The sequence below is a fragment of the Triturus cristatus genome, chromosome 6 (genome assembly GCF_964204655.1).
Source record: "Triturus cristatus chromosome 6, aTriCri1.1, whole genome shotgun sequence".
Classification (NCBI taxonomy): Eukaryota; Metazoa; Chordata; class Amphibia; order Caudata; family Salamandridae; genus Triturus; species Triturus cristatus.
The window spans coordinates 1,559,954,073-1,559,973,425 of record NC_140589.1 but is presented as its reverse complement, the minus strand read 5'-3'; the positions used below and the strand labels follow the sequence as shown (position 1 = coordinate 1,559,973,425).

The 19,353-nt window shown below is 45.9% G+C and overlaps 1 protein-coding gene across 1 annotated transcript in view; it reads left to right on the top strand.

The window, feature by feature from the left end:
- BFSP1 (beaded filament structural protein 1) overlaps positions 1-19,353 on the top strand; it is a 250,109-nt gene that overhangs the window by 111,511 nt on the left and 119,245 nt on the right. The window contains exon 4 of the mRNA XM_085609363.1: positions 7,744-7,836. Within this exon, the coding sequence (XP_085465489.1) occupies positions 7,744-7,836 (93 nt within the window). The remainder of the gene's footprint in view (positions 1-7,743; positions 7,837-19,353) is intronic.

Below are 19,353 nucleotides of genomic sequence, written 5' to 3'. Positions count from 1 at the left end.
CTGTGCTAACCCCCCCCAGTGCCCCTCCCAGAATCTACTTATTGGAGGCTGCATCATGACTCCATTGAGATGGTCACCGTGCCAGCTCCCAGCTGCCTCTGCCTTGCTGTGCTCCTTCACTTGAGATCCCACTGCTCTTGAAACCTTATACTATGCTTCCTACTCCATTCTGCTGTCTGTTGCAGCCTTGTTTATTCTGCACTGTTTTTATACATTATCTCTTGCTCTGGTCTACCATCTGTTGCTGGCATGTTTATTGTGCACAGTTTTAATACATTGTCTCCTGGTCCGTCTACTGTCTGTGGTTGCCTTGTTCGTTCAATCAATCAGTCAATCAGGTGTTTGTCAAGTGCGACTACTCACCTGTAAGTGTCTCAAGGCGCTGGGGGGTCGCAGGTTCCACTCCATCAAGTAGGGGGTCTGTTGAAGAGCCAGGTTTTGAGGTTTCTTACGAAGATGGGGAGCGATGTTGTCTGTCTGAGGTGGAGCGGAAGGTCGTTCCAGGCTCTGGCCGCGCGGAAGGAGAGGGAGCGGCCTCCCGATCTGGTCTTTCTGGTGCGGGGGACTACGGCATAGGAGAGCTGGGCAGATCGTAGGGTCCTTTGGGGTGCGTGGAATTTGAGTCGGCTGTTCTGGTATGGTGGTCCGGTGTTGTGGAGGGCCGTGTGAGCGTGGGTTAGCATCTTGAAGGTGACTCTAGCTTCGATGGGAAGCCAGTGGAGAATGAGATGTGGCATGGTCTTGGCAGGTTGAGGACCAGTCTTGCGGCGGCATTTTGGATGTTCTTTAGCTCACGGGTGAGGTTTTTGTTTATTCTGGCATAGAGTGCGTTGCCTTAGTCGAGCCTGCTGGTGACCAGGGCGTGAGTGACGGTCTTTCTGTGTTCAAAGGGGATCCATTTGAAGGTCTTACGTAGGAGGCAGAGGGTGTGGAAGCAGGAGGACCGAGTTTATCTACCGGTCGATTTTGAACTCTGAGTCCAGGATGATTTCTAGGTTGCGTGCGTGGTTCGTGGGGGTGGGCGGGCTTCAGAGGGCAGGGGGCCACCAGGTGTTGTTCCAGGCATCGGGGTTTGGGCCCATGATGAGTACTTTTTGTTGGTGTTTAGTTGTAGGCAGCTGTTTTTCATCCATTTGGCAATGGCTTCCATGCCTTCCCGAAAGTTGTGTCTGGCGGTGTTGGGTTCGGTGGATAGGGAGAGGATGAGTTGGGTGTCATCTGCGTATGACACAATGTTGAGTCCGTAGGTTCTGACGATGGGGGCGAGTGGAGCCATGTAGACAATGAAGAGCGTAGGGCTGAGGGAGGACCCCTGGGGGATTCCGCAGGTGGTAAGTGTATGGTCCGAGAGGAAAGGGGATGTCTGACCCACTGAGTTCTGCCAGAGAGGAAGGAGCGGATCCAGTCGAGGGCTTTGTCTTGGATACCTGCGTTGTGGAGTCTGCGTATTAGGGTGCGGTGGGAGACTGTGTTGAACGCCGCTGAGAGGTCGAGGAGGATGAGGGCTGCTGTTTCTCCTTTGTCCAGTAAGGTGCGGATGTTGTCTGTTGCGGCGAGGAGGGCGGTTTCCGTACTGTGGTTTTTTCTGAATCCGGATTGGGAGGAGTCGAGGATGTTGTGCTCTTCAATGAATATGGCGAGTTGGCTGTTGATGGCTTTCTCAATGACTTTAGCTGGGAACGGGAGCAGGGAGATGGGTCTGTAGTTTTTGAGGTCGGCGGGATCCGCCGAGGGTTTCTTCAGGAGGGGGTTGATCTCAGCGTGTTTCTAGTTGCCGGGAAACAACACGGTTGCCAGGGAGTGGTTGATGGTGTGGCAGAGCATGGGTGTGATGGTGTTGGCAGCTCTGTTAAAAAAGTGGTGGGGGCAGGGGTTTGTGGGGGCACCGGAGTGGATTAACTTCATCGTCTTCAGTGTGTCTTCGGTGGTGAGGGCTGTCCAGATGTCGATCGCTGACTTCAGGGTGTCGGGGGTGGTTGTTGAGGGTTCAGTGTGTTGGTTGTTTTCGTCAAAGTTGTCGTAGATGCTCTTGATATTGTGGTGGAAAAAGGTGCTGAGTTGTCGCAGAGGTCTTGTGAGGGAGGGATGTCGGTGGACTCACTGGTTGGTTGGGCGAACTCCTTGATGATGTTGAAGAATTATTTGCTGTTGTGTGCATGAGTGGAGATTCTGTCTTCAATCAATTTTTTCCTCATTTTTCTGATGAGTTGGGGTTGGGCATTGGTGGCAGCTCTGAAGTTGTTGTGGGCTTCTGTGGATTTGGTGTTCCTCAAGGCCTTTTTGAGGTGGCAGCAAGTGCCTCTGGACTCTCGAAGTTCGGTGGCGAACCATCTAGCTTTCTTGGCGTGGGTGTTGTTGTTTTTCTTGAGGGGGGCTATGGTGTTGGTGCTGTCAGAGATCCATCTGTGCAGGGTTCGGGCCGCGGTGTTGGGGTCATCTTTTTCCACGATGGTTGGGGGGAGTTGCTGAGTGATGAGGTTAGCTGGTCGTCGGTGATTCTGGTCCAGTTTCTTCATGGGAGCAAGTGCTGGTGTCTGTGGATGGTGGGTGTTCTGAAGGTGAAGTGGACGCATCGATGGTCAGTCCATGGGAGTTCGTAGTGTGGCTGAAGGTGATGGAGTTTCCTGTTTTGAAGAGGGGATCAAAGGTGTGTCCTGCTGAGTGCGTGAGTTCGGTCACGATCGGGCGGAGTCCAATGTTGTGGAGGTTGTCCAGGAGGGATGTGGTGCTGGGGTCCAGTTTGTTATAGAGGTGGAAGCTGAGGTCTTCAAGTAGGGTGTAATTGGTGGACGTGATAGCATGCGGGGAGATAATGTCCGTGATGGAGTTGGCAAAAAGTCCGCGGGGTCCAGGGGGTCGGTAGATGAGGGTTCCTCGGAGGGTGGAGGTAGGGCTGGCCAGTATCTTGAAGTGAAGGTGTTACATCAGGTCTGTGGGCTCGTCGGGGAGTGTGCTCAGGCGGAGGGTAGATTTGTGAATGATTGCAATTCCTCCTGGACGGGTGGGGCGGTCCTTCCTGGAGATCTTGTATCCTTGGGGAATGGCGATGGCGATGTCTGCTCCTGAGGTGGTGTTGGTCCAGGTTTCGGTTGAGAATGCTTCGTCCGGGGTGGTGCTGTCGAGGAGGTCACAGATTTCGGTGGTGTGTTTGTGGAGGGATCGGACATTGAGGAGGATGCATTGCATGGTCTTCGGTTTGGTTGGGTTCTTATGGGCGGGTTGCGCTGGGTCCGTGGTCTTGGCGGTGCTATAGGTGTGCCGGCAGCGGTGACAGCTGAAGGGTCCGTGGGTGTCGGCTTGTGATGCTAGCTTGCAGTTGTTATTGCGGCCTGGGTTGAGAGCGTGGAGTGCCGCTGGGTCATTGCGTTGGCGGTGCAGAGATCCAGGGTTCCTGGCGCTGGTCACAGTCGGGTCATTGACGGGCGCAGACGGGCTTGCCTTTGGCACGCCGGCGGCTTGCTTGCTGTGTGGCCGTGCCATTAAGTAGGGGTCTGCGAGGGCTGGACAGCTGGGAGGCGGGAGCGGGGAGGAGAGCTGGATTGGGCCGGTCGCACTGGTCGTGCTGGGGGGCAGGGCTCCGGGGGCAGCAGCGGCGGGGAAAAATGGGCTGAAAAAGGCAAAAGGAAAAAAGCAACAAGAGAGAGAAAAATGTAAATAAGGAAGCAAAAGTGCAAGAAAGAGTGGATAAAGACACAGAGGACACAGAATGAGAGTGAAAGGGGGAGATTGAGATGAGGGTAAAAAAATGAGTGAAAAACGGAGGAAAGACACTGAAGGATAGTGAAGGGGGAACTTGAAATGAGGGGAAAACAACAGAAAACGGAGGAAAGACCCAGAAGGAGAGTGAAGGGTGGGAGATAGAAGTGAGGGAACAAAACGAGTGAAAAAGGAGTGCAGCTGCACACAGAGGGCACACCTCTGGTGCACAAAAGGCACGCCAAAGGCAAACCTGTCTGGTCCCATCTGCGCCTTGACCGGGCCCAGCACCAGGAACCCTGGTCGTTTTGCCCCACACAGCTGCACCTCTGCAGACCTCAGAGCCCTTTATCCCATGTGCATCGATCACACATCCCCACATACCACCAGAGGACTGTTCTCCTGCTAGCACGACTGCCTCACCAGCAACACAGAAGCAACCAACAACCCCAGAGACACCACAAACATGACTGCATCCATCACACTGACCGAGACCGCTATGGCACAACTTCAGTACATTCTACTCAATTGCTTGGCAAACATGCAACAGAGATCTGGGACATGATCTCATCCCTCACCCTTGACGTTATCTTCCTCATAGAGACCTGGCTGAACCCCGCCTCTGCACCAGACATCGCCATCACCATGCCCGAAGGCTACAAGATAACACACCGGGACCAAATGAAAAAACAGGGAGGTGGAATTGCCATTGTCCACAAGGGCAGCATATACTGTGCAACCTCCTCACATGACTCAACCCCGCTAATGGAGCATATCAATTTCTAATTTCACACAAATGGAATAAGCACCATTAAAGGCACCCTCATATACAGACCAATGTGACCACACCCCAGCTTCTGCAGCCATCCCAGGCCTCATCGCCCAGATCGCCATCGATTCCAAGCACTACATCTTCCTAGGAAACCTTAAATTCCACCTCGACAACCCCGGGCACACTAACACACCCGTCCTGGTGGAAAGCATGAGCAGCATCGGCCTCAAGCAACTTGTCACCGACCCCGCCCACATTGCAAGACACACATTCAACTCCATTTTTACGTCCATCGACGGAGTCAAGTAAAACCACGTCTCACAGCTCACCTGGACCAATACAGCATCCATTTCACCATCTCAGGATCTACCAATACTGACACCACACTCCCTAGCTCCATGCGTATAAACTGGAATAAAGATATCAGAAGATCAGTGGAGCAACACCCTCAACTCCAACCTCCCTGATACAACATCTGACCCAGAACAGGCTGCGGAAAACTTCTCCCAGTGGACACAGTCGGCACCTCCAAGTCAGCCGAATCCAAAGTACCTGCCGGAAGAGCCATCTGGTTCACTGTTCAGCTGAAATCCACCAAACGCAACTTCAGGCAACTAGAAAGGAAGTGGCATACTAGCAAAAAGACAGGAGACCACATCACCTTCAAGACAGTACTCAACCAATACCACCGCCTTCTGAAAGAAACAAAGAAGAATGCTCTAGGAGACTGTATGAGAGCCAGCACAAGGTGAAGCAAGAAGCTCTACACCATCATGAAGGAATTCTCTAACCCCACAGCCACCAGGAACATCATCACCTCCTCCCGAGAACTATGTGACACCCTGGTGGACTTCTTCCATGACAAGATCTCAGCCATCTACGAGAACTTCAAACCCCAACCACACGCCACCGACAGCATAAGCCTACACACACCCATAAACACAAATGCCTGATCAACCATTGTGACCCTCTCACAACTCAAGCCACAATCTCCATCATAAACTCCATACACTCTGGAACACCCAAGGACCCATGTCTCCCACACATCTTCAACCTCTGGATTGACAATTGGGGACGAACTCAATAAAGTCCTGAATGCCTCCATCACCATGGCCTCCTTCCCAGAGGAATAGAAACACACTGTAGTGAGGCCCCTCCTGAAAACACCATCCACTGGCCCAGTAGACCCAAAGAACTGCTGGACCGTCTCGCTGCTCCCCTTTCCGGTGAAGGTTTTCAAAAAGGCAATCAACCAGCAACTCACTGAACACCTGGAACACTACGACCCCTCTCAATCCAAACCAATCTGAGCCACTTACAGCATCAAGACAGCCCTCATACAGCCACTGATGATATCAGGACCCCCCTGGACTGTGGCGAAAAAGCAGTGCTCATCATCCTAGACCTGTCACCCGTCTTCAACACTGTCTATCACCACATCTTGATCAACAGACTCCACCAAATCTAAATCCAGGGAGATGCCCTCAAAAAAGATCAACTCACACTTCACTGAAAGAACTCACAGAACCCGTCTCCCACCATTCACCTCAGAACCCAAGAAGATCATCTGCTGCATCTACAAGGATCGTCCCTCAGCCCAACCCTCCTCAACACATACAAGACTCCCTGGCCACCACCAGATTGCATGGACTCAACATCATCTACTGTGCCGACAACACCCAGCTCATCCTCTTGCTGTCAGATGACCCCTCCAGCACCAGAGCCAACTTCCACAGATGTATGCTAAACATTGTCGACTGGATGAAGGACAACGGTCTCAAGCTCAATACGGACAAGACTGAAGTCCTCACCTTTGGGAACAGCACCTCGCCATAGAACAATGCTTGGTGACCAGTTGAAGTCGGCCCCTCCCCCACCCTGACAGACCACGCCTGCAACCTCAGCATCATCTTGTACAGCAAGTTATGTATGCAGACACAGGTAAACCCAATCCCATCCACCTCCTTCCACCCCATACATGTTTGGTAAGATTTTAAGGTTGCTCCTAATCAACACCAGAAGGACCATCACTCAGGCCCTTGTCAGCAGCAGGCTGGACTACAGGAACACTCTATATGTAGGAATCACTGCGGGCCCCCTGAAGAGCCTACAGACAATACAAAACTCAATGGCAAGACTCATCCTCGACCTCCCAGACAGACTCACATCACTCCACACCTCAAGATAATACACTGGTCCCCAATCCAGAAGAGATGCCAGTTCAAGATGTTGACCCATGCATGCAAATCCCTACACAACAAAGGACCAACATACATCAATAAACGAATGACCTTCCACCAACCTGCCAGCACCTGCTATTCACCTCCCTCTTCCTCACAGACAGCCCTTGGATCCGCCAAGCCAACAGCAGAGGACGCTTCATTTCTCAACTGGCGGCCAAGCCTAGAATGGCCTTTCCCTGGACCTTAGGACTGCCTCATTGCTCCTGTAATTGAGGAAAGGTCTCAAGACCTGGCTGTTTGAATGAACAGAGCACTGGGAAACAGCTAGCAACTCCAGCGCCTTGAGACCCTCACAAGGGATTTACAGTGCTTTATAAATCCTGATTGATTGAAGTAGCACGCATGATAAATGTTGGGTCTCATGCTAATTGACTTTTTTAACTCATGGAATTTCCTGGAGATCCACATTTCAATGCCATTGATATGTGTGCTTGGTGATTTTGTCAGTGCTGAAGGTACAATATCCACAGCTGACCAAAAATATTTGGCCTCTAAGTATTTTGGGTTTCTAATACTCACAGCCATGGTTCTAGCATTTCAGCCAATGACTACCAAAAGATTTTAAATCTGAAACATTGGGTTATAAGACACTTTCCCAGTGTAATACTTAGAATATAACTATTCGATTGTCAGTTCAAATGTCCAATTATTTAGGATGTGTACATTTATATCTAATGCAGCGTGTGCATCATATGTCTTCCAGAAGGGAAACATACATTACATTTGGTCACTTTACAGAAAGCCATTTCTCCTGATGCTGGGCAGGATTTATGCTCCTCAGACGGGCTGACTCCGTATCTCTCTGTCTGATGGCACTGGTAATTCATTTCTGCTTGGTTGATTGCTCAGATGCAGAAACTACTACCGATATGACACTCTAGCTCTCTTTCTTGGTCTTCCTGGTTCATGCTTTGACTCCGAATATTACCCTTTCCTATAAACTTACCACTTTCGCCATGTCCATTTAGACTAGAACTATAGATAGAGAAATTGTGTCTCTAGTAAACATTTTGTATTACTTTTCCCTCACAGAATCTCATGGAAGTCCAGACCTATGTTAACATCTTACAGCAAATCATCCAAACAACTCCACGTGTGAATGCCATTACAGCTGGAACCCACGAGGTAAGGTGACCAATTTGAAACAAGTGAAACCAGTGCTTAAATTGTAAAATAATAATTGCCAGGACGCAAACGTTTTGCTCCAAAGTCTGCAACTGGTGCAAATTTAAGGTTGGGGTGCCAAATACCAGGACTTTGTTGTCTTTTTTCTATCTCATGCACTTTTAATCTACCTCTAAGCACTCTCTACCTCATCATCCCACTCTTGCAGGTTCTTTTTCACTCCCGCTTTCTCCCCTTGTCACTGTTTTTCCGTGTTTCTTTTCTTCTGTTTTTCAAATTTTTGTGTTTTTCTCTCCTTAATTCTGGATCAAAGTCTGTTAAGAAACTGAAAAAAACAATTGTTAAAGTAACGTTATAGATAGGTGTAATAAAAATATCTGTTTTCATTTAAAAAACCAATTTAGAAATTCACTGAAACAACCAAAGGTTAAAGTAACGGTATAGTTAGGTGAATTTTTTAGAGTGAACAAGAACGTTTTGAAAGAACCAAAACACAGAAATTTACCAGTTATAGTTAGCAGCACTAACTAATACTTGTGCCCCCACCATTCTCTGCTTATAACCTCACACATGAAATCTATGGTACCATGTATGACATCACTGATGACTTCTCAAATGACATTACTGATGAAATCATTCAATGAGTGTGGTTATGTGTTTTATAGTTTAGATAACTGCCATATTAATTTCCACTTGATTCTATACAGTTTGTATAAAGAACATGGGTGCAAGTATTAGGAAACTACATGTACTCCTAATGTACCATAGCTATGTAGAGGTATTGAACATGTTATAAATATTTGTATTGAAGAGTATATCTGTGTTCAGGTGACAGTAGACTTGTGTTAATTATATTCCACATAAGTTAACTATACCTTGCGCCGTCGCCATGCACTGCTAATTATACCACATATTACATTAGTCATGACATCTTCTATCACATCATTGATAATATCACTGCAACATTTGCAATTCAATTATTGATGAGGAAACTGTGCTTGGTGGGGGCGCAAGTTATAGTTAACTCAGGGCATGAGTTATATTTCTTGAGATAAGCATAATTATAACTGCTGAATTTCTATGGTTGTGTGTGTAAAAATCAGAACATAACTATAACATCCCTGTAACCTTTAGTTTTTTCAGTGAACATATATGTGCATATACATGTTTGTGTGTATATATGTATGTATATATATATATATATATATATATATATATATATATATATATATATATATATATATATATATAGTCAAACAAAGTTCCCAAAGCAATGAGAGATCACTCGACAGTGCTCAGCCATCCGGCAATTTAGATGCAGCTTGCTTAATTGCTCCAACTGAGTATTGTATGCCAACGCGTTTCACGGCCTCACGCCGCTTCTTCCAGGGCTGCTGCAAACATACAAAGAGGCACGCATTCATTTCTTTGCATTTCCGGTCAATTTATTACCATGCTCGCCCCCAGTGGGCGTATGCTAAAAAGCACTATTCTTAATGCATGATGGGATGTGAAGTCCCTAAATGCGCGCAGAAAATCTCCTTTTAGTAAGTTCAATGTATGTTGAATTTAAAGCAAAGTATCAAAACCTTTAGTAGGTGTCGGGGCATTGATGCAGGCTTAATTATGCGTACAGAGCACTGTGCTTACATGACAACGAATAGTTCGAATTCAAAGCCTCAGTCAGCTGGTTGTAACACTTCTTCCCCAGCTGACGATGGTGCTCTCTCCACGGCAGGGAGGCCGTGTAAATGTAGTCAAACAAAGTTCCCAAAGCAATGAGAGATCACTCGACAGTGCTCAGCCATCCGGCAATTTAGATGCAGCTTGCTTAATTGCTCCAACTGAGTATTGTATGCCAACGCGTTTCACGGCCTCACGCCGCTTCTTCCAGGGCTGCTGCAAACATACAAAGAGGCACGCATTCATTTCTTTGCATTTCCGGTCAATTTATTACCATGCTCGCCCCCAGTGGGCGTATGCTAAAAAGCACTATTCTTAATGCATGATGGGATGTGAAGTCCCTAAATGCGCGCAGAAAATCTCCTTTTAGTAAGTTCAATGTATGTTGAATTTAAAGCAAAGTATCAAAACCTTTAGTAGGTGTCGGGGCATTGATGCAGGCTTAATTATGCGTACAGAGCACTGTGCTTACATGACAACGAATAGTTCGAATTCAAAGCCTCAGTCAGCTGGTTGTAACACTTCTTCCCCAGCTGACGATGGTGCTCTCTCCACGGCAGGGAGGCCGTGTAAATGTAGTCAAACAAAGTTCCCAAAGCAATGAGAGATCACTCGACAGTGCTCAGCCATCCGGCAATTTAGATGCAGCTTGCTTAATTGCTCCAACTGAGTATTGTATGCCAACGCGTTTCACGGCCTCACGCCGCTTCTTCCAGGGCTGCTGCAAACATACAAAGAGGCACGCATTCATTTCTTTGCAATTCCGGTCAATTTATTACCATGCTCGCCCCCAGTGGGCGTATGCTAAAAAGCACTATTCTTAATGCATGATGGGATGTGAAGTCCCTAAATGCGCGCAGAAAATCTCCTTTTAGTAAGTTCAATGTATGTTGAATTTAAAGCAAAGTATCAAAACCTTTAGTAGGTGTCGGGGCATTGATGCAGGCTTAATTATGCGTACAGAGCACTGTGCTTACATGACAACGAATAGTTCGAATTCAAAGCCTCAGTCAGCTGGTTGTAACACTTCTTCCCCAGCTGACGATGGTGCTCTCTCCACGGCAGGGAGGCCGTGTAAATGTAGTCAAACAAAGTTCCCAAAGCAATGAGAGATCACTCGACAGTGCTCAGCCATCCGGCAATTTAGATGCAGCTTGCTTAATTGCTCCAACTGAGTATTGTATGCCAACGCGTTTCACGGCCTCACGCCGCTTCTTCCAGGGCTGCTGCAAACATACAAAGAGGCACGCATTCATTTCTTTGCATTTCCGGTCAATTTATTACCATGCTCGCCCCCAGTGGGCGTATGCTAAAAAGCACTATTCTTAATGCATGATGGGATGTGAAGTCCCTAAATGCGCGCAGAAAATCTCCTTTTAGTAAGTTCAATGTATGTTGAATTTAAAGCAAAGTATCAAAACCTTTAGTAGGTGTCGGGGCATTGATGCAGGCTTAATTATGCGTACAGAGCACTGTGCTTACATGACAACGAATAGTTCGAATTCAAAGCCTCAGTCAGCTGGTTGTAACACTTCTTCCCCAGCTGACGATGGTGCTCTCTCCACGGCAGGGAGGCCGTGTAAATGTAGTCAAACAAAGTTCCCAAAGCAATGAGAGATCACTCGACAGTGCTCAGCCATCCGGCAATTTAGATGCAGCTTGCTTAATTGCTCCAACTGAGTATTGTATGCCAACGCGTTTCACGGCCTCACGCCGCTTCTTCCAGGGCTGCTGCAAACATACAAAGAGGCACGCATTCATTTCTTTGCATTTCCGGTCAATTTATTACCATGCTCGCCCCCAGTGGGCGTATGCTAAAAAGCACTATTCTTAATGCATGATGGGATGTGAAGTCCCTAAATGCGCGCAGAAAATCTCCTTTTAGTAAGTTCAATGTATGTTGAATTTAAAGCAAAGTATCAAAACCTTTAGTAGGTGTCGGGGCATTGATGCAGGCTTAATTATGCGTACAGAGCACTGTGCTTACATGACAACGAATAGTTCGAATTCAAAGCCTCAGTCAGCTGGTTGTAACACTTCTTCCCCAGCTGACGATGGTGCTCTCTCCACGGCAGATTTTCTGCGCGCATTTAGGGACTTCACATCCCATCATGCATTAAGAATAGTGCTTTTTAGCATACGCCCACTGGGGGCGAGCATGGTAATAAATTGACCGGAAATGCAAAGAAATGAATGCGTGCCTCTTTGTATGTTTGCAGCAGCCCTGGAAGAAGCTGCATCTAAATTGCCGGATGGCTGAGCACTGTCGAGTGATCTCTCATTGCTTTATGAACTTTGTTTGACTACATTTACACGGCCTCCCTGCCGTGGAGAGAGCACCATCGTCAGCTGGGGAAGAAGTGTTACAACCAGCTGACTGAGGCTTTGAATTCGAACTATTCGTTGTCATGTAAGCACAGTGCTCTGTACGCATAATTAAGCCTGCATCAATGCCCCGACACCTACTAAAGGTTTTGATACTTTGCTTTAAATTCAACATACATTGAACTTACTAAAAGGAGATTTTCTGCGCGCATTTAGGGACTTCACATCCCATCATGCATTAAGAATAGTGCTTTTTAGCATACGCCCACTGGGGGCGAGCATGGTAATAAATTGACCGGAAATGCAAAGAAATGAATGCGTGCCTCTTTGTATGTTTGCAGCAGCCCTGGAAGAAGCGGCGTGAGGCCGTGAAACGCGTTGGCATACAATACTCAGTTGGAGCAATTAAGCAAGCTGCATCTAAATTGCCGGATGGCTGAGCACTGTCGAGTGATCTCTCATTGCTTTGGGAACTTTGTTTGACTACATTTACACGGCCTCCCTGCCGTGGAGAGAGCACCATCGTCAGCTGGGGAAGAAGTGTTACAACCAGCTGACTGAGGCTTTGAATTCGAACTATTCGTTGTCATGTAAGCACAGTGCTCTGTACGCATAATTAAGCCTGCATCAATGCCCCGACACCTACTAAAGGTTTTGATACTTTGCTTTAAATTCAACATACATTGAACTTACTAAAAGGAGATTTTCTGTGCGCATTTAGGGACTTCACATCCCATCATGCATTAAGAATAGTGCTTTTTAGCATACGCCCACTGGGGGCGAGCATGGTAATAAATTGACCGGAAATGCAAAGAAATGAATGCGTGCCTCTTTGTATGTTTGCAGCAGCCCTGGAAGAAGCGGCGTGAGGCCGTGAAACGCGTTGGCATACAATACTCAGTTGGAGCAATTAAGCAAGCTGCATCTAAATTGCCGGATGGCTGAGCACTGTCGAGTGATCTCTCATTGCTTTGGGAACTTTGTTTGACTATATTTACACGGCCTCCCTGCCGTGGAGAGAGCACCATCGTCAGCTGGGGAAGAAGTGTTACAACCAGCTGACTGAGGCTTTGAATTCGAACTATTCGTTGTCATGTAAGCACAGTGCTCTGTACGCATAATTAAGCCTGCATCAATGCCCCGACACCTACTAAAGGTTTTGATACTTTGCTTTAAATTCAACATACATTGAACTTACTAAAAGGAGATTTTCTGCGCGCATTTAGGGACTTCACATCCCATCATGCATTAAGAATAGTGCTTTTTAGCATACGCCCACTGGGGGCGAGCATGGTAATAAATTGACCGGAAATGCAAAGAAATGAATGCGTGCCTCTTTGTATGTTTGCAGCAGCCCTGGAAGAAGCGGCGTGAGGCCGTGAAACGCGTTGGCATACAATACTCAGTTGGAGCAATTAAGCAAGCTGCATCTAAATTGCCGGATGGCTGAGCACTGTCGAGTGATCTCTCATTGCTTTGGGAACTTTGTTTGACTACATTTACACGGCCTCCCTGCCGTGGAGAGAGCACCATCGTCAGCTGGGGAAGAAGTGTTACAACCAGCTGACTGAGGCTTTGAATTCGAACTATTCGTTGTCATGTAAGCACAGTGCTCTGTACGCATAATTAAGCCTGCATCAATGCCCCGACACCTACTAAAGGTTTTGATACTTTGCTTTAAATTCAACATACATTGAACTTACTAATAGGAGATTTTCTGCGCGCATTTAGGGACTTCACATCCCATCATGCATTAAGAATAGTGCTTTTTAGCATACGCCCACTGGGGGCGAGCATGGTAATAAATTGACCGGAAATGCAAAGAAATGAATGCGTGCCTCTTTGTATGTTTGCAGCAGCCCTGGAAGAAGCGGCGTGAGGCCGTGAAACGCGTTGGCATACAATACTCAGTTGGAGCAATTAAGCAAGCTGCATCTAAATTGCCGGATGGCTGAGCACTGTCGAGTGATCTCTCATTGCTTTGGGAACTTTGTTTGACTACATTTACACGGCCTCCCTGCCGTGGAGAGAGCACCATCGTCAGCTGGGGAAGAAGTGTTACAACCAGCTGACTGAGGCTTTGAATTCGAACTACTCGTTGTCATGTAAGCACAGTGCTCTGTACGCATAATTAAGCCTGCATCAATGCCCCGACACCTACTAAAGGTTTTGATACTTTGCTTTAAATTCAACATACATTGAACTTACTAAAAGGAGATTTTCTGCGCGCATTTAGGGACTTCACATCCCATCATGCATTAAGAATAGTGCTTTTTAGCATACGCCCACTGGGGGCGAGCATGGTAATAAATTGACCGGAAATGCAAAGAAATGAATGCGTGCCTCTTTGTATGTTTGCAGCAGCCCTGGAAGAAGCGGCGTGAGGCCGTGAAACGCGTTGGCATACAATACTCAGTTGGAGCAATTAAGCAAGCTGCATCTAAATTGCCGGATGGCTGAGCACTGTCGAGTGATCTCTCATTGCTTTGGGAACTTTGTTTGACTACATTTACACGGCCTCCCTGCCGTGGAGAGAGCACCATCGTCAGCTGGGGAAGAAGTGTTACAACCAGCTGACTGAGGCTTTGAATTCGAACTATTCGTTGTCATGTAAGCACAGTGCTCTGTATGCATAATTAAGCCTGCATCAATGCCCCGACACCTACTAAAGGTTTTGATACTTTGCTTTAAATTCAACATACATTGAACTTACTAAAAGGAGATTTTCTGCGCGCATTTAGGGACTTCACATCCCATCATGCATTAAGAATAGTGCTTTTTAGCATACGCCCACTGGGGGCGAGCATGGTAATAAATTGACCGGAAATGCAAAGAAACGAATGCGTGCCTCTTTGTATGTTTGCAGCAGCCCTGGAAGAAGCGGCGTGAGGCCGTGAAACGCGTTGGCATACAATACTCAGTTGGAGCAATTAAGCAAGCTGCATCTAAATTGCCGGATGGCTGAGCACTGTCGAGTGATCTCTCATTGCTTTGGGAACTTTGTTTGACTACATTTACACGGCCTCCCTGCCGTGGAGAGAGCACCATCGTCAGCTGGGGAAGAAGTGTTACAACCAGCTGACTGAGGCTTTGAATTCGAACTATTCGTTGTCATGTAAGCACAGTGCTCTGTACGCATAATTAAGCCTGCATCAATGCCCCGACACCTACTAAAGGTTTTGATAATTTGCTTTAAATTCAACATACATTGAACTTACTAAAAGGAGATTTTCTGCGCGCATTTAGGGACTTCACATCCCATCATGCATTAAGAATAGTGCTTTTTAGCATACGCCCACTGGGGGCGAGCATGGTAATAAATTGACCGGAAATGCAAAGAAATGAATGCGTGCCTCTTTGTATGTTTGCAGCAGCCCTGGAAGAAGCGGCGTGAGGCCGTGAAACGCGTTGGCATACAATACTCAGTTGGAGCAATTAAGCAAGCTGCATCTAAATTGCCGGATGGCTGAGCACTGTCGAGTGATCTCTCATTGCTTTGGGAACTTTGTTTGACTACATTTACACGGCCTCCCTGCCGTGGAGAGAGCACCATCGTCAGCTGGGGAAGAAGTGTTACAACCAGCTGACTGAGGCTTTGAATTCGAACTATTCGTTGTCATGTAAGCACAGTGCTCTGTACGCATAATTAAGCCTGCATCAATGCCCCGACACCTACTAAAGGTTTTGATACTTTGCTTTAAATTCAACATACATTGAACTTACTAAAAGGAGATTTTCTGCGCGCATTTAGGGACTTCACATCCCATCATGCATTAAGAATAGTGCTTTTTAGCATACGCCCACTGGGGGCGAGCATGGTAATAAATTGACCGGAAATGCAAAGAAATGAATGCGTGCCTCTTTGTATGTTTGCAGCAGCCCTGGAAGAAGCGGCGTGAGGCCGTGAAACGCGTTGGCATACAATACTCAGTTGGAGCAATTAAGCAAGCTGCATCTAAATTGCCGGATGGCTGAGCACTGTCGAGTGATCTCTCATTGCTTTGGGAACTTTGTTTGACTACATTTACACGGCCTCCCTGCCGTGGAGAGAGCACCATCGTCAGCTGGGGAAGAAGTGTTACAACCAGCTGACTGAGGCTTTGAATTCGAACTATTCGTTGTCATGTAAGCACAGTGCTCTGTACGCATAATTAAGCCTGCATCAATGCCCCGACACCTACTAAAGGTTTTGATACTTTGCTTTAAATTCAACATACATTGAACTTACTAAAAGGAGATTTTCTGCGCGCATTTAGGGACTTCACATCCCATCATGCATTAAGAATAGTGCTTTTTAGCATACGCCCACTGGGGGCGAGCATGGTAATAAATTGACCGGAAATGCAAAGAAATGAATGCGTGCCTCTTTGTATGTTTGCAGCAGCCCTGGAAGAAGCGGCGTGAGGCCGTGAAACGCGTTGGCATACAATACTCAGTTGGAGCAATTAAGCAAGCTGCATCTAAATTGCCGGATGGCTGAGCACTGTCGAGTGATCTCTCATTGCTTTGGGAACTTTGTTTGACTATATATATATATATATATATATATATATATATATATATATATATAATCTACTGGCGGTCGCCAGTAGACAGTTATAGTTAGGACCGTGTTTCCATAGGAAATCCGCAACATTCTATTTGGAATAACTTTGGCGCCGGTTGACGAATCCTCTCAAAATTTTCAAAATAGGTGGGGCGCTCCGCTCCTACCCAGAAAGTTTCGGGGTGATTCGTCAAGCGGGGGCCGAGAAAAAAGGGGGGTCCCAAAACGCGTTTTCCCCATGCATTTTTTCATAGGACCTTTAGTCGAAGGTACAGCCCGAACGGCTAAACAGAATTACTTGAAATTTGGCAGAGAGGTAGTCCTCAGGTCAGGGAAGTGCCTTTTGCAGGTCTGGTGTCAATCTGTTCAGTAGTTCCTGAGAAAATCAAAAGTAAAATCATATATATATGTGGGCGGAGCCTAACCACACATCTCATCCTGAGATCTGATTGGCTGTCAGCACTTCATCCAAGAAGTGTTGGCAGCCATCTTGGGATCAATATACATGATAGCACCTCATTAAAAAGCATTGCAGTTAATAGAAGGTTTTAAGACTTTAGTTACATTATAAATCATTTGTTGATGTTACCATTTTAGGAATTGTGGTATGTTCTAAGGTGATTTCACCATGTGAAAAAGCCTTCTGCTGGGATATCATGATTGAGAGAAAAATATTTTCTCATGCCTTTCTCACAGAGGTTTGGAAGGTGATCTATAAGCTAAACTGAGAGCTTATTTTCTGTAAATTCACATTATCTTTCTCAGTCATGTGAGAATGAAGTCTGACATTCTCAGTAAAACATGTACATCCAACAAGGGCAGAGACTGTCAGTTGATTCCATTGTGTTCTACTGCAGCTTCCCAGAGTGTTCCAAAGAACAACTAGAGCGCTAACAGTCCTACTCATGATAAACGTATGGCACACCTGAAGCCATCTTGCTTGGATTAAAGTGGTAACTCTTAAAACATTTAATTTAAAAAGGAACAAAATGAGGGGGTTCATTTTTCCATAAAAAGTATGATTAGTGCTGCTGAAAGAAAAATTAGGGCACATTTTGAGTGACTTCTAAAATCCTCTTCTATTTCATTAAAGAATTCTGACATGCAGACTGAAACATGCACTTTCAATACCAGCAGCAGTTTCCCCTGGTGAGCAGTAGCTTTACTACAGTGATCTAATGAGCAAAAAGAGTGCTAACATTCTGAATTTATGGCAAATGTGTGACACATCTGAATGCCTTCTTGATGGAATCAAAGTAAAAAAACTGAAAGTATTTCCTACTGAGGAGACGGCAGTAAATGAGGAAATTAGGAAACTTCATAACAAATAAGTCTCCCAAGATGGCCACCAGAGACAAAAGAGCCCAAATGTAGCCCAAATATCACCCAGATGTAGCCCAAGTATAGCCCAATGACAGAATGTCTCAGGGTGTTCTTAAAAGCAACTAGAGCGCTTACTGTCTTCATTATGACAAAAGTATGGCACATCTGAAGCCATCTTGATTGGAATAAACTGGTAACACTTAAAACATTTAATTTAAAAAGGAACACAATGAGGGGGTTCATTTTGCCATAGAAATTATGATTGATGCTGAAGAAAGAAAATGAGGGCACATTTTGAGTGACTTCTCAAATCCTCTTCTATTTCATTAAAAAATTCTGACATGCAGACTGAAACATGCACTTTTAATACCAGGAGCAGACTTCCATGGTGAACAGTAGTTTTACTACAGTGATCTAATGAGCAACTAGAGTGCTAACTTTCAGAATTTATGGCAAATGTTTGACATATCTGAATACCTTCATGATGGAATCAAAGTAAAAAACTGAAAGCATTTCCTACTGAGGAGACTGCAGTACATGAGGAAATTAGGAAACTTCATAACAAATAAATCTCCCAAGATGGTCACCGGAGACAAAAGAGCCCAAATGTAGCCCAAAATCACCCAGATGTAGCCCAAATATAGCCCAATGACAGAAGTGCGCAAAACACTTATTATTTTGTGTTTTTGCAGTGTTATATAGTGCAGACTTGTCAGGTATTGGAGTGCTTTACATGAGCATTGGTTACATCACACAAGAACAAATTCATTTTGTTTGTAGACATGGGGAGACTAAGTGATTTGACCAGAATCACAGAATGTCGAGCTGAAGCAGAAACTCCAACCTGGTTCACCAGTTGCAAAGTCTGCAGTTCTGGAAGTAATACCACATCCTCTCCCCTAAGTGCAACATTTAATCAAGTGGTCAACTGGATAAAAAAACATAAAGATAACAAATAATTTAAAAGTGCTTTGTCGCTATTTGAAAACTCAGAAAATATGTCCTTATTTTAGTCTTTTAGAGCACTAACCATAATTTTGATCCCAATAAGACCCTCTCATATATGTAATTTCTAAAGGAAATGCTCTAGGTATTACAGTTTTGATTACATCAAGATGACATCAGGCGTTCCACACTTTTGTAATTAATATAGAATGTTAGCAATCTAGTTGTTCATTAGGATACTGTTGAGAGGCAGAGGCCAGGGGCACAGACTCTGAAAATTTAAGGCAGGTAGGAGGGTGCAAAGGCAACAATTTAACCACACTGAGCAGGCAGGAAGGGCCGTGGCAGCACAACAGACTATGGAGGGCAGTGGAAAGGGGGGCAGGGGCAACAAACCAACAATACAGGTATTGCAAGAGAGGCTGTGGCAATGTAATAGACCATTGTGGGCAAAAGGAAGAGGCAATGGTAGTACAACCATACATGCCAACAGACCCGATTCAGCCAGGAAACGTCCAATGTTTTAAGCTCAAATGGGCTTTATTTGATCTGTCTCCTGTCTACAATCTCGTTTTTTCAATGTATCTCAAAGGGGAAAATCAATACCCCAGTTTTTTTTCAAAATCTCCCTCTTACCAAGTTCAAAATGTTCGCAAGTATGGTACATTGGATCATGGAAGGAAATGGGATAGGGA